At 40.9% G+C, this 24,417-nt stretch overlaps 2 protein-coding genes across 2 annotated transcripts in view; one reads left to right on the top strand and one right to left on the bottom strand.

Annotated features, from left to right (window-relative positions):
- The first annotated feature begins 27 nt into the window (after positions 1 to 27).
- Positions 28 to 7,608, top strand: nfil3-4 (nuclear factor, interleukin 3 regulated, member 4). Its single transcript, XM_047586446.1, has 3 exons — positions 28 to 725; positions 810 to 910; positions 5,944 to 7,608. The coding sequence occupies exon 3, from the start codon at positions 5,974 to 5,976 to the stop codon at positions 6,730 to 6,732; it is 759 nt and encodes a 252-aa protein (XP_047442402.1). The 5' UTR covers positions 28 to 725; positions 810 to 910; positions 5,944 to 5,973; the 3' UTR covers positions 6,733 to 7,608.
- A 6,043-nt stretch (positions 7,609 to 13,651) lies between these two features.
- lingo3a (leucine rich repeat and Ig domain containing 3a) overlaps positions 13,652 to 24,417 on the bottom strand; it is a 34,394-nt gene continuing 23,628 nt past the window's right edge. The window contains exon 2 of the mRNA XM_047588384.1: positions 13,652 to 17,955. Within this exon, the coding sequence (XP_047444340.1) occupies positions 16,068 to 17,900 (1,833 nt within the window). The 5' untranslated portion in view covers positions 17,901 to 17,955 and the 3' untranslated portion in view covers positions 13,652 to 16,067. The remainder of the gene's footprint in view (positions 17,956 to 24,417) is intronic.

Genomic DNA, 24,417 nt, shown 5'->3' with positions numbered 1-24,417 from the left:
TCTGTGTGACAATGCCTATACATAGAAATGGGTGCTGAAGTAAACTTTCCAGTCACGACAAAAGCATGTGTTATAATTCCAGTCTCAATACCATGCTGTCCTTGCCTTATAAGTGGTGCTAAAGTAAGTGGAGCGTGTTGCGAAAAGCAGATAAGTAAGAAACGCAAAGCCTCCGCCTCAGTAACAACACCAATAAGTGAGAAACAACTTCTGTATTTCAGTGAATCTCAGGTGCCGAAGATTTATTTAAAACTCGCACATCGCTTCAGTTTAGTCCTCTCGGAACTTAGGTCCCATCTTCCCAGAGCTTTTGTTTCTTTGTTTCTAACGCTGCACCTATTACTACCATGACTACTAATGAAGCTTAGATTTTTCTGAAGAAGCCTGAAATGTCAAATGTAGATTACAGACGCACCTAAACGCTTAACTCCAAACAAAAGCTACAGCACAACAAAACAAAGCAAAACATAGCACAGAATTAATATCCCATGGTATCATCTATCTGTAGAGGCATATTCTCTGCAGTTTTAGCAAGAATACACAAAACATTTTAGTTTGACACCGCTGACAGCAGCTAGAGGGGAGACCCCTATGTGGGCATGCCACTAACACCACAACCTGATCAAGGGGGGCAGTCAGACACTATTCATGCGTCAAGAGAGGTGGACAGACACAGTCAAAGACAGGAAAACAACACGTGTGAGAGAAAGCAAAGAAAGAGAGAGGTGAGCGTGTGGGGCTGAAAGCAGCCAGCTATTGTAATTATTCTCTGCTCTTATGTGCATTAATCGCCTGACGCGGTCTCACAGGACAGTTCACTGGTCGAAGCTGCACATTTCCACTGCGAGTTACAACTGACAGTTCGCTTGCAGCTCGGTGGCGGCGGACTCTGCGCACGAGAGAGTTGAAGGTAAGGCCTCAGGCTCTCTTTCTCACAATTTGAACATGTGTACTAACGTGAGATGGATTCAGGGAAGGAAATGACTGAGGCGTTAATGAGCAAAGAACAGATAACTTTTTTTTTTGGTAGTATTATTATGTCGTGCGCGCTGCAGCACCAAGCGCAACAATGCATGCTCTCGCAGCAACGATAAGCTCAGGAAACTTTTTAGTCACAGATTTTGGAGACCTGCAAATGCAGTGAATAAGTCAGTGGTTTGTATTTTCATGTGTGTCATCGTCAAACTAAAACAATATATTATTTGAAAATGCGAGAATTATCTGGTAAGAGCTGTTTGAGGAAGAGGAAGTGTTACAACCCTGTAAGTACGTGGAAGGTTATGTGTTAGAACAGTTGTATACTGCCTTTTTTGCTTTACTGAAAAATAATGATACATTCTTCTTATAAATTGGGAAGAGCCAATAATTAACTCAACTTTCTGATGTTCCGTGCATAAAAAGATTTCATACTTAGGCAGCGTACGGAAGCCTGAGACGTTATTTTGTTATCGGGTAAAAGAAAAGGCACTTTTTTACTTAAGTTGTAAGCATGTGCTGAATCAATTAGGACAAGGGCAGTGTGATTCTAGTGCTCTTTTTAACTTTTTAACTTACAGACAAACATCAGATTCAGATTATCTAAATCGTATCGCTATTATTTCAGCAGTAAAAGGGGAAGCTCCCTGTACATTGGTCTCATCTAAACAAAGTGAGTTTTTTTGGACGGTGACTTATTTGTACTGCATTCTTCCATCTTATTAACTCATTCCCATTATATTCAAGAGGCCTGGACACTGGTAACATTTTTACACTGATCAAAAAAGTAGAAGCATTTTACCTTTGTGCTGTAAAGTGACCTATTATGAGGGCGTTAGCGATCATGAGGCCAATTTTTGTTGACGTTGGGTCAGAGATTCATTGATTTGGAAACATATTGTTACTTCTGTAGCATTGAACATTTTCAATTTTGGTGCTACTTGCAGTCAGTCTAATTCTGTTGACTTCATGTGCATTAGAAACAAACAATCAATTCTTCTGGCACCCGGCATGAATAATAGGAACATACGTTTTACTTTTTGCATGATATAGTTGGTTACAGTTGCACAATACAGAGGAGTGAGGCCTGAGATTGTGATGAACCACACACACCACACGTTGTGAGAAACTATACTGCCGTGCTGGCTGCAGCAGCTGCATTTACCTTATTCAAGCCATGAAGCAGTAGACTAGACATCTAGAGCTGTGAGCATAGTACATCCCTGCTGGAGGGTTTAAAAGGTTTAGGATTCCACAAAAAGAGCATGCGCCTCAAGATTTGCAGTGAGTATGTACCTTACAAAGATCATTGGATTTTAGCCCAGGGAGTGAAGCATCATATTTACACTGACTTGCCAAAACATTAGGTAATTTAGTGAAGACAAATGCATCCTGACATAACAGGCCTGCACTGGGTCTCAGCTTCATTAAGGTATTTATGTTCAGTTTATGTTTATGTTGTTTATGCCGGATCACAAAGGTGGCAATGCAAGTGTATGATCATTTCTAGAGGATGCACTTTGCGGTGCGGTTAAACTGAATTGAATTAAAACATAAAAGGGTTTCTGTTATTTAGCCTAGACCACCGACGAAAATCCACAGCCTCTAAAATGAAAACACGACTGAATCATCAGCTCTCGAACAAATGCTGAACTAAAAACCATAATCGTCACGACCCTGGGAGTAAGAGTATGACTGTTATAATAAAAGGCATTTGTTTCCACTAGTGCACCTAATGAACTGGTAAGTACATTTGGTAATGATACACATTTTAGGAGATAAGAAAGGTCCATTCCTTCCTCCTTATCTGTTCATATTCATACATTTGTAAATAATCCATTAATCCATAATCCAATAACTCCATTAACAGATATCAGATTTAAAACATCAGTGTATTAGCGTTACAGTTCAAACAACGTACAAGTGTTTCGGCGAAAGATAGCGCTATGAATTATTGGCTTTGTAAGCAGTTTATGCATTAACAGATGCTTCAAGCCGAAGTACATTTTTTTATTCCCCAAAGAAGAAATTTATTCTTACTCTTATTCACTCTTATTTCCCCAATGGCACTTTATAGGAGACGTGAACGCAGTATATTGAGGTGGAAAGCCACAGAATATGGACTTTTTCCTAGGGGCGGCTATTTTAACAATGACTGGCAGAGCAGACAGAAACACAACAACAGATGGCAGAATGCGAGAAAACGGATAGAGACCAAAAGAAGAAGTTTGAGAGTTCCTTACTAAAAAGCAGGCCTGCTATAATTAGTCCATAAGAAACAGGTGCAAATGTGCAGCACAGTAGTGAGCAGGCCTCAAGAGAGATTTCACTCAAGAACCCTGTCTTTTTTTTTTTTTTATTTTCTCTTTGTCTGTGTCTCCCTGTGTGATTGTTGTTTTCTCTCTTCCTGCTGTTGCTTTTTTGAGTTTACAACACTTGGTCTTTGTGTCACACACTAGCATGCAGGTGTGCATGTTCTCACACAGACATGCAAACACACAGGGCTAGGGTCTGCATTCTCACTGGGCACAGGCCTAAATATATTTTTAACCTGATGTGTGTTCTCATCACCGCACACAGGGCACAGTGCCTCTTTGAAACTTCAGTTTTTGATGCTTCTGGCACAGCCTGACAGCCAAGTCCAAGTGTGACTACCAGGTCAAAGAAGGAGCTTTAAGAGGGGATAATTGCCATAAGAGGGTACAACAAAAAAAGACACTGCATGACAATTAATGCTAAAGACAACCAGTTGCATGACATCCTGAGCTTATTTTGCAGCTCATTAATGAGGTGTCACATGAAACTACTAGAATAAAGAACCATATGATATCTGATTAAAAATGGATTTGAAAGCTGCAGGGTTGTGTGCAAGAATAAAAGAGTGGGAGGAAACATTAGTCAGTTAAAAGACAAGCATAAGATCAATGTATATGTGAGCCTGTGTGTATTCAGTATATGATCGCACATACAGGACGCTGGCTGTGGTTTCAACACTATGTTTACCCTTCTTGCACAGCTTCCCATAAAACCACCCACAAACCCATGCAAATGAACGAAATTTTATTACCAGATATTCAATATTCCTCTACCTCACACTTGTTTAATTTTATATTACGCAATAAAGTGAACAGGCCTTTCCTGACTGCCTTTTTGCCCACACATCAAAGCGCGTAAATGAGAGGGGAACCAGTTACTATGTGGACAGGGTCATCAAAAAGGAAGATGGGGGTGATAAAGTGAGAAACTCAAAGCATTGTCAGACTCAGAGTTAACTAAAGAATAGGTTCTTTCACTGACTTTGAACTGAGTCTTCGCTGATGTAAAGATACGCACAGAGACATGTATATTGTTTCCTCATTACAAGCTGAGGTCACCGGCCACAAAAAATAGTGAATAGTGCAGAATGCAATTCTGCAACACTAATAAGGTTTATATAAAAATGACTTAGTTAATTAAAAGTCATTTTTATATAAACCTAATTGGTGAGCAAAACAGGGATGGAAAGGTTTCTGCAAAATTTGAGCGTAGCTGTGAAATTACCTTTAAATGTTTTGTGTGAGGTTGTTCTGAAGGATCACACATGTAACTCTAGTACACCCAGCCTCCAACCACCTTTGATCTTGAACAGCACAATATCTCTTTAAATTGAACCTGGAGCAGACACCACACACAGTGTGTGCTTCATGTTTCCCGTCACATTTTCTCACGTGGTCTAGACAAGTGGGAGGTGAGACTGGGTGAGGTATGGGGGTTTGAGAGCTGGAGATACTAGACTGGGTTTAACGAAACAGAGCGCGCTGTAGAGGTAAAAATAAAAGAGAGAGATAGAAGTTCAGTTCAAGTGAATTCAATTTTATTTATATAGCGTCAATAACAACACAAATTGTCTCAAGACGCTTTACAAAAACCGACCTGAAACCTGAAACCTCCGGAGCAAGCCTGAGGGCGACGGTTCCAAGGAAAAACTCCCTTATAACGGGAAGAAACCTTGAGCAGAACCCAGCTCATATGGAGGGACCCATCTGCCGAAGACCAGTCGGGTAGAGACAGAGAAGAGCAGGAGAAACAAGATAAACAAACTTCTGTCATAGATACATATATCAAGCTGAAGGAAACACAAAGAATCTAATAATACAAGACATGGCTGATGATCTTTTGTGACAGTTATTCTTTTCCCCTGGTTAATTGTTAGCACCATACAACTACATTTTTCCAATGACATCCAACATAAGGAGGGGTAATTTTCCCCAGTAGGTGATGGCTGTGGACCTAAGCAACCCACTGATTATTTCTTTGGAGAGAGCTGTGGACTAGTGGTTACCATAAAGTCACAGGTTGCATCTGACTATGTCCATGGCTGAGGTGCCTTGAACAAGCTCCTAAACCCCAGTTTGCTAAATACCTTGCATGTGTGTACATGGCTAATACAACTCATTTGATTTGGGGATTGTACATTTAAAAGCACAGCAGTATTGTCACTAGTTCTCAGATTCTAGTCTTAACTGCCTTAAAAGTGTGTTTTTAAGGCATGTCAACATACAGGTAGATACAAATCAGATAACGCTGCCATCAAAAAAGACGATTGGTCCCTCCATTACAAAATTACAGATGATTGCTTTCATCAGTGATCAATGTTCTGCCTGTTGTTTTCTCAATTAATTTATTCCTCTTTAGTCTCTTTTTAAAACATTAGGAGAAAAATATTCACAAGTGCCTGCTGACATGACTCTGGGCTTCAAATGTCTCATGTCTGAACTCCTAAACCCAAAGAAAGAAGAAGAATAAATGCCTGCCTTGCAAATGTTTGACACTTTTGCTAAAAAAATATATAATCTTCACACTACCCCACTGTTATTCACTTAACAAAACAGCTGCAGATTATTTTTTATGCCTGTTGACTAATTGCTTAATCAACAAATCATTGAAGCCTTCACTAAAAAACTTCTCGTCTGTTCCCCTTTATTTCAGGTTTCTGTTGGTACGCGCTTTTCAGTTACCATGGAATCGCTATCACTACCTTTCCAAGGAGGCCAAGGCAGCCATGCTTTACAACTCGAAACTGATCTGGGACGTAAGGGCCCTCGTCGCAAAAGGGAGTTCATACCTGATGAGAAGAAGGACGCCCTCTACTGGGAGAAGCGCCGCAAGAACAATGAAGCAGCCAAGCGGTCACGGGAGAAGAGAAGGATGAATGATTATGTGGTGGAGTCTCATCTCATGGCTCTGAAAGAAGAAAACGCCAGGCTTAGTGCAGAATTAATGGCCATCAAGCTCCACTATGGCCTGGTGCATCCCGGAGCCTACACTGGTCACCAAAGCAACCAACTTCAACGCCATTTCCAAAGTAGCACTCAGCCCATCACTACCCCCAGCCCCCACCACCAATCTTTGCAGAGGAACTACTACTGGGGTGGTAGAGACTCTTCTATCATGCCCAGTCACCAACCCTCCCACCCGTTTTTAATCCCTGCGTATGCCCTCCATTCCATGAGAAGCTACTCATACATGAACACGTCTGGTAGCACCAGCTCTGGTGTCCTCACGCCCCTTGTCCTTCCTCGAAATCTCCTGCAAAACCACTCTCCTCGTCCCGGAGCTCCCCCGCTGAAGCCCAATCCTACGAAGAGCACCTCAGATGAAGAGGAGGAGCAGCAGGTCCCCGGCCTCTTGTCCTTGTCCTGTTCTGCTCCGCCTCATAGAAACACCACCAGAGTAGGCAGGATCCACTCTCCACAAAGACAATACATGTCTGACTGACTGACTGGCAAATTTGTGCACGAGATTGTATGTACTGCACAGTTATTAGATCAGCTGTTCAACAAACTAATTCTTCATTTTCCTTTCTATACATATCCAACATATCCCTACTGAGAATGTAACTTTAAAAGCTGTGTTTCTGTAAATCGGTGGTAGACGTCCCATATTGCTTACCGTCGAAACTTTTACCCCCCCTACGATTTATGTTTGATTATCACTCACACTACTGCTCTGAATATACATTGCCTCCAATCCGCTCCTAAATAAAAAAAAAAACAAAAAAACAACAATTTTGAATTGCATCCATCACTGCTGTTCAATTTCAGAGCAGGCCGGTCAGCATCACAAAAACTGAACTCTAAAGCTACTTCAGTATGTGTGTTATTGAGCATTTCAAACATTGGGTTGATAGTCAGATGCAAGTCGAGGGAAAAAATTCATTAACATCAGCACGCCATTCTCCTCTCAGAGGTCTACAAAATATCCAAAGCTGTCCAAGAAAGTAAAACCATTTTTTCCTATGTTTGATGTATAAATAATCGTGAAGTAAACTTGAAGTGTGATCAGTTTACAATGTCAGTTTGTATTAATTGGTGCTGCTGTGAATGTGTCAATCAGCAACAGTAGTCCTGATTAGATTAACATTGAAACAAGTATTTCTCTCATTGAGACTTGGAAAAACAAACTGTCGGCTACAGCGTTCCTACAAACGGAAACAGTGAAGCATGATGATGATGTATTACTTTGGTTTTGCAGTGTGGGCAGAAATAGTCATCTTCCCCTATATCGTGGACACAGTGTGTCTGAGCCTTCCAATATTAGAAGTTGTGTTAACTATATTTGACATACAAAATGATTAAAATTCTTGAAGAATGACACCATGAACAATGTCTTATGTTTATTCCTCTTTTTTTGTTTGTGTTTTCTTTGTAGAGAAAAGAAATCAATGCTGGGCTGATGGAGGTCCAAAAATCATTCCTCCTCTGAGTTAAATTATAAGTAGGAGTATCAAAGTACCATTCTGCTCACTATCTGAACAGAGGAGTAGATACAGGTGGTCTTACGAGCTTATGAAACAAGTTACAGAAACAGTAGCGTAACCCTCTTCTTGTAGTTGCCAACTGTCTTTCAGTGTATTTATGAGTCAGCATCAACCCAGACTAGGCAGGTTGCTACTCAGGTTGACTGGCAGTGCTGATGACAACATTGCTGCTGGCTCAAGTAAGTTAAACAACCAAAAAAAACTGTCTAACCCTAACCCTACTGAAATATTTGAAAGGGTATATGCAGAGCGAGGCATCTAGCAGCTATAAGAAGTTATCTGATGCGGTTATACATTAGAAACACCACATTGTACCTAAAACTAATTCATTAAACTCAATTTGGCGAAGTTGGCAGCAAAAGTTAAAAAAAAAAAAAGTTGTTGGTCGTCTGCTCAAATTAGAACATTTAATATACTTATCTTGAATAGCGATTCCCGTACAGTTTCAGTGTCTTAACAATGAATTCGTCTCCCAGATTAAAATACTAGCATCAAGTTGCTACTTCGCTGTGCCGGCTACATGCTAGCACATAACAAAACAAATGGTACTTATGAGAAAATGTAGCTATGTCTCAGAGAAATATACTTACAAGTGTCAAGGAGATAACTTGGTCAAACTGGCCATGCTGGAACATTTGTTTTTGTAGTAGGGGGGTCGAGCTCTAGCAACTTTCATCATACAAGAGTTTACCACGCGCAAACTCGGTGTGCTACGGAGCCCCCTAAGGGTTACGGTGGGGATTTTGTCTTGGACTACTTTTGCATTAATTAGCCAACTATTTGGCGTCAACTCCCGGCAAACTCTGCGTTCCCACTTCTCCGTAGAGAAACCGAGGACTCTATGTCTGCACGCCGTGCGTAGGTCAGCGTTCGTGCTTGTCGGAAGCCACGCGAGGATTCATTGGTAGCCCGTGGGCGGAGCCTGCAGGTAAGACTGGCTTGGTTTTGGGAGGAGCCCACGTGGTACATATTGCCAGGCAAAGACTTATAAAAACCATTGGATAAAACAAGATTCTCTGAATCTGAAAAGACTACAAATTTTCAACGAAATTCCTAATGTGTCCTCTGTTTTAGTAAAAGAAGTGGACAGAAAACAAACCTAGCTGTGTTTCCATTATAGTTTTTTGATAAATAACAATGTTATTTCTATAAAGTACCGTTTCCATAGTGATTTGCGAATGAGCTGTAGCTCTCGTAAAGTCTCGTCTTGCGATATCACACAATTCTCTCAGATTCTCGTCACGCAAGACTTCACTTTGAGGAAAAGGACTTCATTAACTGGTCACATGACCCCCTGTGCCATCTTCAGTGATGGAGAACTGCGAAAGAAGTGTTTCCACTTCCACTTTTGCGCATTTCTAAGGGAAATTCAAAAATTCAAAAATTGAAACACAGTGACTGAGACCCCGACTCTCAGTGTGAACTAAACAGCAGACAACAATGTGTCCAAATTGCACTTATTTTGAGGCTAATGTATTAAATGGAAACATTCTGCTATTTTAGCTGTTCTTCTTTGCACTAAAACAAATGGGAAAAAGTAGGAGTTGTTGTTATATTACTGGTTCAGCCTGCTTGAAAACAAATTGGGCTGTATGTGGGCCTGGCATTCATTACCTAGACATGTACCACCCCCCTAGACCAGACTTGCCAACCCGCCAGTTTAGAAACAACCAAAAAACAAAACAAACAAACAAACAAAAAAAATATGACAAACAGCACAGGGTTTTGACCTGGCCTCCAAATTCACTAGATCCCAAACTGATCAAGTATCTGTTGGATGCACTGGAATAAGCCTGATCCACAGAAATCCCTCCTGTCAACCCATAGGACTCACTAACTACATTCTGCTGTCAGGCACCATAGGACACTGTCCAAGGCCCATTCCCGTTCTCTGATGAGTCAAAACTGTTTTAGAGGCACAAGGGAGGCCTACACAGTCGGTGCAGACTTAACACAATACATATCAACACAAATACAGCAGAAGTCCAAGCAGTAACCACAACCACAGTTTCAGCCAGGTGAGCTGCTGCAGCTGCAGCCGTGCCCGCAGTTAGTGGCTCTGAAGACTAATGTGGCTACTGGTCCTTTTGAAGAGGATAATAAACAACAAACAAATAATTTAAATAGTTTATCTCTCCTCTGTGTAGTCTCCATATTAGCAAATGAAAATAGGACTGGACCAACACACCAAGTTAGGGGTAATGGAGCACAAAAGTAGGCCAGGAAAAAAATCTACTGGGACACCTCAGGGGGTCTGTGACATCCAGATGTTCCTCCATCAAACCAGTCTCTCTGGTGAACTTTATTTTCTTTTTATGGCTATACTGGATACTTCTCAGTGAGTATACCCGCAAAATGTACCACAAAAGTAGATTATCTCATACAGCAGGCCCTCAGCATACAGTACAGTGTTTATTGAAATATTGAAATATCTGCTTTTTCACAAACAGTATTTTATTAATTTGGCAATTAGACAAGCATTGACATTGAATGACTTACATGCTGTTATTCTTGTGTAGCCCTGTCTCCAAGAGCAGACATGTTTTTTATCAGCCACATATAGTTTCATGGGCTTTGACGGTTCTGCATTTTATGTTTTTGAAGCAAGAAAAGAATTTTAGTCTTGATAGTTGGTTGTAATAAGTCCACACATGGACATAACACTTTTAACAACATCTCTTTCACTCTCTTTTTTTTTTCTTTTCAACTGTACCGTCAACAAAAAGCAAATGCAAATCCCCAGGCACTACTGAAACTTCTGGTGTAGAACATTATGACTCACGAAGGTCGAAAAACAAAAGTAATCCTTTGAATTATGATTCTAGGTTGCACATCTGAGTGATGAATGACATGACGTTCGAGTCATTTTGGGCCCGCTGTGCTAAAGTTAAAATGAGAATGATGTAAACTTGGAGCTCCCAGTGTCATCAGGTTTCAGCTGAGATAACTGTAAAATGTTTCTTTGGCACCAGAGAATGAGCGAATGAACCCAAACAAATGTCTATTTTTTTCCTGAAAGCAGCTTTGGCACATTAGGGTTTCCATCTCACCAACTGATCTACAATCACATGAAAACAAGTGCATGCAGTTCTTTGCAGGTTAGTTGTTTTTTTCAACAGCTGCTAACTGCTTCTACCCCATTTAAACCGCTACATTTAATGGTAACACAAAGTGCGTGATAAGAGTGCACATGCACACATATGCACCTAAATGCTGCATTACATCATTTCAAGCAAAGTTCCCATAGTGTTCCTGGAAATAGCTTTAGCGAAGCAGAAGTTGACTATCTCTGTTGAAGTGCATTCTGACATAATTTCCTCTCTTAACCAAATGAACGTGGTACTTGAGAGGGGAGGGTCTCAGCACCTTGTACGGTTTACTGCTTTTTACCACTGCTGCGTGTATGATACGTTTAAATGATAAAACGGATCAAATGCAGCGCAGGGCACTCTAGTCAGTGATGTCATTTCACAGTTTGATGCTGGTGTCTAACAACTGGCTGATGACACATATTTCACTAGGCATATCTGACATCTTGGTAAAATACACTAATTCCTCCTCAGAGACCCCCACCTCTTCACAAATGACCACACTCAACACTTACCAAACATTAAGGGTGATTCAGGTGTGTTACTTGAAAGTTACAAATCAGACTATACTAAATTAGTCATAATACTTTTGTTAAAAAAAAAACTAAATGAAATGTTATGATTGCCCTAATGAATTCCACCAATGCACAACAAATTTACAACATTACCTTAAGAGACATTTTGAGTCTCAGGGATGAACTACTAAAAATAGGAAGCAATTTCTTTGATTATGTAATGTCATTTTGATGTCTTAAGGGGCAGTCTTTAAGTTTTGGGCACAGAAGGGAGCTAAACACTGGGGGAAGCACAGTCATACTATTTACAAAGGTGTTGCACTGCAGCGAGCCTCGACAACAGACTTGTGCCCCTTAACACAGATGAAAAACAGCTCCTGGAAAGATGAACATCATTCTGTCAGATGATTTCTCACTCACACGTTGGTTCAAAATCTTCCAAAGTACTCATTAAGTCACTGTGAACACAAATTATTCACATCATGTTTGTGAATCAGTGGAAGCTTGTGAAGCTGTCGACGTGAACTTGTCAACTTCGGTTTTGTCATCTTGGAAGAAACCACTCCCACCAGCACAGAAACGGTTCATCAGAAGGGAAAGGTGATGATGAGTCAGGCTCACTTTGCACGGATTTCTGAGGAGCCTTGGTGGATTTTAACAAGAAAAATACCCCCAGACCCCAACAGACACAGCCGACCTCCCTCAGTAAGGAGGTCAAACATGCTCACATACTATTTACCACTCTTGCACTCCCCACTGTCAAGAATATGGTAAAGAATGACTCATACAGCGATATCACATCTTTCCACACCTCTGTAGAGCAGTGTGAGTGAGCATAGTTTTACCACCACTGGTATCGTAAATATGTTTATGACTCTGTGATGAGTCAATAAGATTTTTACCTTTTTGTCAGTGTGATCCAAAATCAAAGTCATCTCGGTCGGTTCAGCATTCCAGTACGTGGAATGAAAAGATGTTTTTCTTTAATTCTATCAAACTCTACATCTTCCTGGAGATTTTTAGTTGATTATTTATCAGGTCTTTCTTGATTTGCATCACACAAAAGTGTTTCTGTTAGTTAGGCTAGCCCACTGACTAAAACTGGGTTGTCAAAATAATAGAAACGTGTGTTGATACTTCACAATACAATTCAATATTTCACAGATGACCTGACAGCTCTCTGTTACTTTAAACTAAGCGCTAAACACCGTAACCTTCATGAAGATAAGACTTAGAGCAGGACTCTAAGGATGAATTCATTTTCACTAGTGTACCCAATGAACCGGCAAAACCAAATCTCTGTACATCATCAGGGGTGTCAGGTCTCAGTTATAACAACACATAACACAATTTTTAGCAAGCCCACTATAGTTATTATCAATACTGAAACAGACTCAGTAGGTAGAGTGGGTCGTCCATGAGTCGGAGGGTTAGCGGTTCATGTGGATCGAACCAAGAAGGTTAAAGTGTTTAGCGTTTAGTTTAAAGTAACAGAGAGCTGTCAATTCAACTGTGAAATATTGAATTGTCATTTCATTATTTTGACCACCCCGTTTTAGTCAGTGGGCTAGGTTAACTAACAGAAACACTTGTATGTGATGCAAATCAAGAAAGACTTGATTAAAGAATCAACTAAAAGTACAGTTAAGCGTGAACATTTTCATTCCATGCACAGGAATGCTGTTCCACATGCCGAAGTGTCCTTGAGCAAGACACCGAACCCCCCGTTGGTCCCCGAGCGTGACACTGGTGTGTGAATGTGTGTGTGCTTTTGTGAGCGAATGGGTAGATGTGTGTGTGACTGTAAAAGCGCTTTGAGTACCAATAGGTAGAAAAGTGCTATATAAAAGCAAGACCATTTACCATTTAAGTCAAAAAGTGACTTAGACAATTATGCTATTAGGCTAACAATAGGTGAGAGGTGTGAATGCAAAAAACTAGGTAACAGGACGAGTAGAGTTGCTGACATACTAGAATACCTTTGGCTTCCAAAGTAGTATTTGTCTCATAAAGTCTTCTCTTGTGTTTAACTCAAATTTAAGGTGAGCGCAAAGAAAACTTCCCCTTTCAACAGATGAATGTGAAAACAGTCATTAAGATACAAACAAACAGGAGCAGTAAAGGTCAAACATCTACGTAACTATAACCATAACAGTTTTTAATGGGGTGGGATCATCTGCTGATCATCTGTCAGGTGACCAGTATTTTTCCTTGTCTTGGCCAGTTACCTAGTAAACAGTAATGGGGCTCAGATAACAAACAACACATTGAGGTGTGAATGCAAAGCTGCTTTTACCTCCTCACAAAGTTTTATTTATTTTTGTAGCATTTGATGAATGTATAGAAAATTAACAATAATAACCCCCTCACACAGCATATCATGCTTATATCATTATCTAAGGTGAAAGGATATTTCCTCCCAAGTGGTGTATCTTTATGCGTAGCATAGACAGCACACCCCGTCCTTCTGGTTTTTTTTTTTTAATCTAAAAAAATAACAAACCCCTAGGGACACAGATCAAATTAAAAACAGCACAAATTTCACAGTGTGGGGGTCACAGGTCTATTGTAGACTCAATGATCAATATACTTCTCAGACGGCCACCATAAAGACTGAGAGACCAGATAACTGCTATAAAAATTTGATGAGGGACAAGACATCATTGTAGCAGATGATATTACATGCTTTATAAACAGTGTGCTTTTTTATATAAAACAATACAATACAAAACAGTCTAGCACGATTTCCAGTCACAATAGTTCCTATATTTACAGTATGTGAGGAAATTACAAGTGAAACTGAACTGCGTGCATATGCAAAATACTAACCGGAAGGATGTTAAATCAGCCCAGGAACACATTCACAGTCCATTATCAGTGTTCTTGTTTGTAAAATCTGTTGAGCAGGGTACGTACTTACTATTACGACTACAGGTTGGTGTTTTCAAAAAACGGTCTTGTACTAGAAATAGTGAAAAATTCAGTACCATGTTCACCCAACAGGAGGCATCAGAAGAACAGTGTTGGAAATGCAGTTGTAGTAGTTGACGCTAAACAGAAGCAGGTTCCCAGGCCTGTACACACAGATCAAGAGACACGTGTTGAGGTTAAAACTGTATGAGGTGAAATAAATACTACAATTGAAATGTTTCCATGTTAATGCTGAACATTTAAATGCCTTTCAGTTTCACTTCAACTGAAGACTCTCATATATACTCTCTGCTGTTTATATGCACACTAATGTATCTTAAGCTCATTTTATTTCTGGCTCAGTTTTATTATGACCTTCGTCACATTAGCATTTTCCCTACTCGAGCATGCTGAGGTCCTGATGAGAACCCCACTTTATTCCTTCACCCGCTGGTTGGACTGGCCTCTCCATGGTCATACAGCCAAAAATAGGCAAGTTAACTGCAACCTGAAGTACAGTAAATGTCCTTCACATTTCGTTGTGTGAGCAGAAGGAGCAAGTGGGTAGTGCTGTATGTATAGTACATGATGACAGTGATAGAGTGAGTCTGTAAAAGTTCAGTTTATAACTGCACATGGTATCACAGAATTCAAAAAGAGAGTCAACCAATTAAACCTGATTAATTACTCAACGGTACTATAAACAACCACAAAGATTTCAAGATCAGTGATTACAAAATATATAATACATCTATACAGTTTGTATCCTACCTATACAACATCTGGGATGAATGTTCAATTTACAAATACTACAAGTTAGTCAAAGTAAGAAGTCAACTCTGTACACGCATTCATTTTACATACTTTTTTTTTTCAACGAGTCAACTTGTAAGATTCTGGATCACTGACAAAGATGGAAAGATAGTTAATGTGCAACTGCATGTAATGATTTGTCACCACACAACTGTGCACTAGGTCCCATTGTAGCTTAATCTGTCCAATTCAATGTTTGCTTTAACCAGCTTTTAGGTGTATCGAGTGAGAAGTAACTTCTCTCTACGACGCCATTGAACTGACAGTGATATTACATGGTGTTTTACCGTTAAATTGGCAGTGTTGCAGAGTATATACAGGAGTAATCCCCCCTCCTACCATCCAGTATATATTCACTTCACAATAGCACTCTAAACTCCTGACTGTAAATGAATCTAAATATGCAGTATATAGCTGGAACTATTCATATACATATTGGCAAGTCCTTGGCATTTACTGAGCACCACCCTGTTATTATGTATTCATCAGTTCAAAGAAAGAATCCCCTTAGACAGAGGAGAGAGGTGAAGTCCTCTAAAGATGAAGGGGACAGAGTTCCTTGTAGGGACGATGGATGGAGTTGGCAAGAGCTCTGTAGAGGTTAAAGACTGACAGGAGTGTTTCTGTTGCTTGGTCTTTTAACAGTCTACTCAAGATTTTGAGACACAATTATTAACAATAATCTAAATTTCATCTGCACAACAGTGTGAACACAACAAGGAGCAGCAGAAATATATCACAGATCACCTTTTTTTGTTGTTTTATACATCCAGTAATTTTCAATAACAAAATCTTGTCTCAAAATCTCCTATAAATTATGACTTTTACCTTTCAAATCAAGTCAACTCAGTGGAATTTTATATCTTCAGCATCTTAATGTCCTTTTCGGTATTTGATTGTTGCTGCTTTGTTTGTGAAAACTGTACTGTGGTATAAATTACTAAAAAGGAAAGAAGTTCTCACGAATCAAATCATTTTCATGTTGAACTTGCGTGCTCCGCCCTGTCCCCCACTGGCTGCCGGTCCATCCACTTTTCTGAAAGAATATTCTACTGAGAAATTGTTTTTGTGCTGTCCTCTGCCTCGACTCCAAACAAACAGCAGAATGAAACAGAAGAGGACGACTCCCAGAAACATAATACAGCCCATAGCTGTAGATATAAGGATGGTCTTGAGGTCCAGAGTGAACTTCAAGAAGACTTTGGTATCGTTCAGGTTTGTGTCATTGAGATCCCCAGCATAGTAGGTACGGTTGGCCATGAGGGCGGCATCTAGGGGCAGCCCACTTACTGTGAGTGTGGCAAAATACGTGTCATTTCCACCAGCATTACTGGCAATGCAGATGTAAGTTCCACTGTCTGTTACCTGAGCATACCGTATTTCTAGTGTGCCTTCTGGTAACACAGTCAGGCGGCCACTGCTCTTTGTGGTAATGCGGCGGCGTTGAGGAGAAATCCAGAATATCACTGGTGTTGGCTCTCCCTCTGCCCTGCAGATGAATGAGACTACCTGTCCTTCGCGGGCAGATATCTGCTGCAGCTTCCTGTTGCGAATTTTGGGCTTCTGGCAAGTGAAGTGGTCAAAGAGAGCGGAGTCGGAGAAAGCGTTGAGTGCCCGCCCTTGCACCTCAACAGGTGTCATACACACCGGGGAGGCACCATCAAAATTGAGGGTCTTCCGGCGCTGGAGTATCCAGAGCAAGCGGCAGTCACAGGCCAGAGGGTTTCCATCCAAACGCAGAGTCTCCAGAGTGTTGACAGACTGAAAGGCTCCCTCTTCCAGGCTCACCAAGCTATTCGTGGAAAGGTTAAGAAGGCGGATTTGCCTTAGACCACCTAGTGCATATGGCTGGACTGCCATCAGGTTAGTGTTGACTAGATGAAGCTCCTTCAGCCTGACTAGGTCCCGCAGGGCCCAGGACTCCAACACAGAGATAGGGTTGTAGGAGAGGTTGAGGCTGGTGAGGTGAGCCAGACTGCGCAGGGCAGAGGTGGGCACAGAGGTGATGTTGGTGTGTGTAATAGACAGCCAAGACAAGTTCAGACCCTGCAGGCTGTGAGGGGAGATGTACTCCAAAAAGGGCCAGTGATCGATCTCGAGGCCCCTCAGGTTTCCCAACTTTCGGAAGTTTTGGTCCTCTAAGGCAGAGATGCTGAGGTAGCGGAGCCGTAGATTGACTAGATTATGCAGGTAAGACAAAGACTGGCTGGACACTGAAGTCAGGTTGCACCTCTCAATTGTCAGGTCCTTCAGTCCCACTAGACCCAGAAAGGCCTTGTTGGAGATATAAACCAGATCATTGTCTCCAACTTCCAAGTTCTTAAGACTTTTCAAGTCTTGAAACGTAAAGTCCAAAAGAATTACAATCTTATTTCCACTAAGGTCCAATGAAGTTAGATTAGAGAGACGTGAGAAGGCCCCCATAGGGACCAGCTTCAATTGGTTACCCCTGAGTGAAAGTGACTGCAGGTTCTGGAGACTAGAAAACGCATTCGGTTCCAGGACACTGATCATGTTCTCACTCAGGTCCAGATTTTCAAGGCGTGGATATGGAAGCAGGTCGCCGTGCTCTACCCAGCGGAGTTTATTACCACTTAGGTCAAGGATTTTCGTGTCCAGTGGGATTCCATCTGGGAGTGCAGAGAGACGTTTACCATAGCAAGACACAGTCTTGAGCTTGGCAATGCACTCACAGCGCTGAGGACATCCTTGGCTTTGAGTGGGTGACACTGTGATCAGAAGCAGCAGGAATAGGAAAGGTAGGAGCCAGCCAACGTCCTGGCCCAGGATCAGTGCCATGGCTCGCCTTTCTTCTTCTCCTTCCGTCTCCGATCTGAATCACTGGGCCAGACACCTGGGGAAAGACAATGAAGAGGAAGAGATCCAGAAAAGAATTGGGGCAGAGCCAATAAGGGATGAGAGAGATGGAGGGGGGGAGACAAAAAGACAGAGTGAGAGACAAAATAATTAAACTCAATTCCCCCTAAACAGCAGCAATCAAACACCCTAAATGACTGGAATTAGTGGAATTGAAGCTAGAGCACCAAGATAATCCTTAAATACAGAGTCTGTATTCAGTTGAAACAGTTTTGTCTCAATGGTTCACTGTGTCTGTGAGCTGTGAAGTTTAAAAATGATATGTCGTTACACGGAAAATCCCAAATAGCTATGATGCAATTTTATATCTGCTGGTTGCATCTCTCTCTCTCTCTCTTTCTCTGTGTATCTTTGTAGCTCATGCATTGTAACAACAAAGAAAATAAAGAATCTTTTGTATTCATAGGACCTCATGAGAGACATGTTAAAATGCATGAAAAACAAAAACAATTGTGGACTCTCTGAGGCCTTCAACGGCAAATTGCCCTGCACTTAAATGGGCCATTTCATATTGGGAGGAAATGGAACAAATAGGCGTACACCGCTCTGTAATAGAAAACACGTGAATAAAATATCAAAGTGACACTGAACACTCAACGCATAGCGAGGCATATTCAGCTGCAGCTCTCATGTCTTTGAGTAAATGCTTGACAAGGTCACTCACCGTAGCAGAAGGCTACGACTCAGTGCATCACAATAACTCAGTTCGTCACATCATCTGCATGAGTCTCTGATGCATGACGCTTATCATGAGAGGAAGCCGTCCATCCTGACCCGCCTGTGGGTTTCACATGACACATATGGACATACACACATACGCGATTCCTCTCACCCAGCCAAATGCGTCTGTCTACCGGTGGATGTTCACAGCAGAGTGGTAATCCCTTTATAAACCTATTGTGAAATAGCAACTAGTGCAACAGAAAATAACTCTGGGAAACATATGCCATAGTATGTGCAGTCTGTTCTATTCTGCACAACTATAGGTGTTGGAAGGAATGCGTACTGGGTCTTGATGTTTTTTAATGATGCATAGTATAGAAACATGCACACACACACACAAACACACAACCTTGCAACAGACCATCACAACCCTAACAAAAACAAAAGGCTGGAAATGCTTTGGCATTCATAGGAGGGCTAACAGTGTTGAAGGGCTTTGCATTCCCACCTGTTTCTATTACAGATGACATAATATCTCTTTTAATGTCCCTTACCAAGACACATTTACAATCTACCATTGCTCAGAGATGAGTACTCCTATTAGAAAACCTGCCAATGAATAAAATTAACCATCGGAAAATGTGAGCAGAACTGTCTGGTAGCAGACAGGTTTAAAACGAGCAGAATACTGTTACCATCACTTAAGAACACAAAGTATGAGCATTTCAGACTTCTGAGAACTCATTAGTAGTAACACAAGGACACTGTGGTGGAAAGCGATGCTAACACCTCCCCACACACACACACAGATCTTTGTCAGACATAGCAGCCTGACTAGAAGCTTTTTGCAGTCAGCCCACAAACTTTGTGTAATTCTCGATTTTCAGAAGAAACTGAACTAGGGGGTCTTTATGCACTCCTGGTCAGTGCTCATGATTTGGTTAAAGATTTGACTTAGGGTTAAATTTGCATATTAAACTCAGTCCAGCTATAAATAATATCTCACTGTGAAAACTGTACTCCTGGGGTTATAACAGAAGCCATACGTGCCTGAGTGATGTTCACACTTTTTTTCCATTCAAGGATTTTATGTTCATATATTTATAAAATGTAATGTAAAAATTGCTTTGTATATTTCCAAGTCCCTGATATCAAATGTCCTTTTCTGGCTGCTTAATAAATGATTAATTGTTTCATAATACGTATGTATTAACCGTATTATTTCCATTATGAGCTTGGACTAGAACTTGAATTCTTATTTGACTTCAGCCATTCAGCTTAGCATCCAAGTTCATTTTTGTGATGTGTTTTTGTTTGTCTGACATGTAATCTAATTTCCCATCAGCAGCAGGTGGGCAGTGTGTGAAAGAGCATTAATCACCAACTGTCTTCCCCCAGTCCCTCTTCTTAATTTATCTTTTTTTTGTTTCTTTGTTTCTTTGTTTTAACGGAAAACATTCTTGGGGTTTTGCATATTGTACTTATGATAAGCTGCAAATTGCGTGAACAGACGTAACACCTTGTTCACTGGTGAACATGCTGTCGTCTTAGAGTGTTGCTCAGTAAGTTATGTAAAAACCTGTCTGTGATGTTTTGAAGATGTTCAGCGAAGTGAACTGCACCAGCCATGCCTTGCAGACACAATCAATATGCAGCCTTGATATGAACTATCAGCTTCGAAAGGACAATACTGTAGGTGTTTAATATTGCCATGGCAACACGAGCGCATATCCGAACGCTCTTACTCATTTTCAGAGGAGGCTGAAATACACCTGTCCACTCTCAGCGAGTTTCCCGTCTGTGTGTTCTGACCTCACCTGAACGTACCTGGGTGACTCAGCACCTGCCTGCACATGTGCTGCTCATTTACTCATTAGCTGTTCGTTAAATATCAAGGATGATTTCTCTTCCCGTGTATTTCACAGATTACCTATAATACTGCCTGCTTCTTCTCTGCCTTGGTGTCATTTTAATCTCCTATAGGTTTCCTGTCCTCTGGTGCCACATGACAAAACATAGAAAGATGGTAGTTGACTTTCAATGTTGAACAGATTTAATTACATGTGAAAGCATACTGACAACGTACACATCCAGGAGCTTTTGACATGTGGCCAGTTTTCTTTAATAGTCTTGTTGCCAGGCAACATTTAATCATCCAGCATGTGGCTATTTGAAACAACTGTACTGTAACTTGTGTACTATTCTGAGGATACCTTAACATTTAGACACTAGGCAGATAAATTGATTTTTCTCTCTCTCTCTCTCATTTGAGAACATAATGCTGTTAGCCATACAGGTGTATTTATATTTTCGGAGTGTAAAATCTTAGAAATCTATTACAATATGGATGGTGGCTTAAGAAGACCCAAGGGCTTGACGAGACATTTCAAGTTTGTTGTGGCCTTCGAGAGCCTGATAGTTGAACAGATATTTTATTTATTTAAAGGCATGTAGAAAAACTGGATCGTATTGGCATGTGGAGCTATAGTGATTTTTTCACCAAAAAAGTGTCTTTACTGTAACAATAATGAAGGCTGTTGCCTGTTGTGTGAAAGCGAACCAGTGTGCACCAAAAGTCAATCAATTAAACAGAATTCAGCCATCATTGACTGTATTGTTTGTAAATACATATTCTGCAGTGACATGTCAAAATACGTGTTAAAAAGGCCCCTGAGCAATGGCCGTGTCCACAAATGGCTGTAAGATAAATGTATCTAAATCCATTTTGTCAGACTGGTATAATTTAAGGAACAGTGGTAAAAGTGTAAAAGTGAGCTGACGCTAAAAATACGTGGGTACACAATAACCCTGAAAAAATAACTGTGTGGTTATACTTTGCCACCAAACAGCATGGTTGTTAAGTATGTTATTTGTGTACCTGAAAAGCTGCGTCTTCCACTACTGTATGTGAAGTAGAACAAAAGTCAAAGTGAGCTGCCATGAAAGTGAAAGACAGAAAGCACATAAATCAACCATAAAATACACATAACAATAATCAGCCCATGTCTGTTTAATGGCATGGCAACAGCTATAAGCTGTCAGGATGTGATAAAAAACATAATGGGAATATAATGATACTAATATTTAAAGACACTTTGGTAGCTGATGTTGATGCCTTCTCTCTATGATATGTCCCACAGTGAACTGTTAGTAGCGGCTGTTGCAAACAAATGTGCCACCCGCTTTACTGTTTCACACTCTTCCTTTCTGAACTGTACTTTAGATTAGACTCTAAGTAGAAGTTGTCTTCTAACTCGAATCATGGGCCTTACTCACACCTAAACCACGATCGTTATTTTTATTCACTAGTTTCAGAATTGATCATACGATTTTTTTTTTTTTTTATCTGTCATCAAGCTCTTGTATATCACAGTTCTTTTTGGTTCCACTTTTGGTCATTCATGTACTTCAGTCTAATGTACTGACCTTTCATCTAGCACCACCATGAGGTCAATTTTTATGAAAAGTAACAGGGTTCTTCCAGCAGCTGAGGACACTGAGGTGACAGCGGAATCAGAGAAAGACAGATGAGGGTCATCATGTGCAAACAGTCCAGTTTTTTAAAGTGGTTTTATCCTCGGGCCCTGCATAATAAAACAGCTGCAGTCAACTGATTAGATATGTTGGAAATTTCCATTACACCTCAGCGACACATGCAGATTGATATGAAACACTAGTTTAAAGGTGCGAAATGGGAGTCTCATTATAATAATGGATTACAGCAGGACACTGAGGTGCACTGAGATGCTTAAATTGAATTTCTGTCCTATGCAAACTTCTGTCCTATGTACATTAGATTAGACTCTAAGTAGAAGTTGTGTTCTAACTTGAATCATGGGCCTTATTCACACCTAAACCACGCTCGTTATTTTTATTCACTACTTTCAGAATTGATCATATCATTTATTTATTTAATCTGCTATCAAGCTCTTGTATGTCACAGTTCTTTTGGTCATTCATGTACTTCAGACTGATGCACTGACCTTTCCTCTAGCACCACCATGAGGTCACTTTTTATGAATAGTAATTGTCAAGCAATTCACAACCAATCCATTCCTCTCAGGACAGCAAATATTACACACTGACAAAAATGCTACACATTTTTGGTATTGTACACGCAGGCATGCACATTGTGTGTAGAACAAAAAAAACACCAGATGTTGGAACCCTTGCATGTTTAATTTAGCATTTAGTTTCAGGTTCTGTCACATTACCACATATATCCATTAGCATGTCAGTGGAATTTATGAATAGGTTATATAGACCTTGATGTTGTGATATTTGATAAATGTTATAAACTTTAGCCTGTCTTTTAAGAAATCTAATCATGTAAAGTGGTAAACAACTATCTGCGTCTCATTTCTACAGCTATAGGCAGCGTGGATCATCCACCGTTCTGAATCTGAGTACAGATGGCAGAGTACGTGACCCGGAACTCATGGGCTCTTTGACTGCGGCTCAATTACTGTCCAAATGCTGCAGATACCCAGAGAGAGAGAGAGAGAGAGAGAGATGCAGCAGGAGAAGTGTGACTATCAAGCTAAAAAAGCCAAATGCAGGTTAGATAGCAACACCGCCAGATTTAGACAGTGGAGTGGGCTGTGAAGCTGCAGCGGCAGGGGGCTCGTGAGATGTTCTCTACCCCCTCCTTTCAACACCTCTTCTTGCATGGACCATGACATGATATTTCTTTTTGTGATGACATATACCGGACTCTTCTAATTAACCAGCAGCTATTAGGGCTCTAAAGGAGACGGTAAATTAAGCTAACGGGCCTTATGCAAACACAACACCTGTTTGGCAGTAAATAAAAAAAACACACACACACACACACACACACACACATATATATATATATATATACACATATATATATTGTTAGACCTCCACATGTTTCAGCATAAGAGCATTAGGAAGCGATCAGACAGAGGACAATGCTGAACCACGTATCATTCTATCTATATGTTATATCTATAAAAAGGGCCTGAATCAGAATCAGCTGCAGCAGAACAGAGGATAAGACCGCCAGACCGAGTCATGCTGCAGTTGTAGGACACAGCTGACAAATGAGCAGGAAGCGTGTTGGAGAGTGTGTAGGTGTAGCCAACCACTCTCCAGAACGGCAGAGCGCTCCTCAAATGGCTGCGCTCGCTGATTTTCACCATGCCCACTCATTACACTTTACATAAGCAGAGCTCCGTTTTGGATGTGTTTGTGTACGTGTTTGTGGTATGTGCTAAAGTGACCCCCAGAGAAAACACATTAGTCACTTAAACTGAGGGAACCCATCGTCAGCGTCCATCAATCTATGCAGGGAAACCCGTGGCAGTGCATGGTCCAGGGAACACGCAGACCATTACAAACTCAAATGGTAAGACAGAAAGAGCCCAGGGATAAAAGTGACTAAGGCGCTTGTTCCCTTATATGTCCCTGTAACTTCCACCTTGCTGTGGAGTGATGGATCGTTGTTGCTGGCAGGGTCAAGCCACCCACCACAGGCAAGGACATCCGGTCGCTGGGAGATAAAGAAAAAGCTAGGAGGTTGCTGGTGTGAAGAATGAGCACCTGTGTTGTATGCACACGTGCACTTATGAGGGCAGGCAGAAGAATTAGTGTGTATGCACAGTGTACATAAATACTATATACACAGCGGACTGTGCTATATGTACAGCATGTGTGCATTTCACCTCACAGGGTTCTTCCAGCAGCTGAGGACGCTGAGGTGACAGGGAAATCAGAGAAAGATAGATGAGGGTCATCATGTGCAAACAGTCCA

The sequence above is a fragment of the Mugil cephalus genome, chromosome 6 (genome assembly GCF_022458985.1).
Source record: "Mugil cephalus isolate CIBA_MC_2020 chromosome 6, CIBA_Mcephalus_1.1, whole genome shotgun sequence".
NCBI lineage: Eukaryota > Metazoa > Chordata > Actinopteri > Mugiliformes > Mugilidae > Mugil > Mugil cephalus.
Note: the sequence above shows the minus strand (reverse complement) of the source record. Positions and strands in the feature narration are given on the sequence as shown.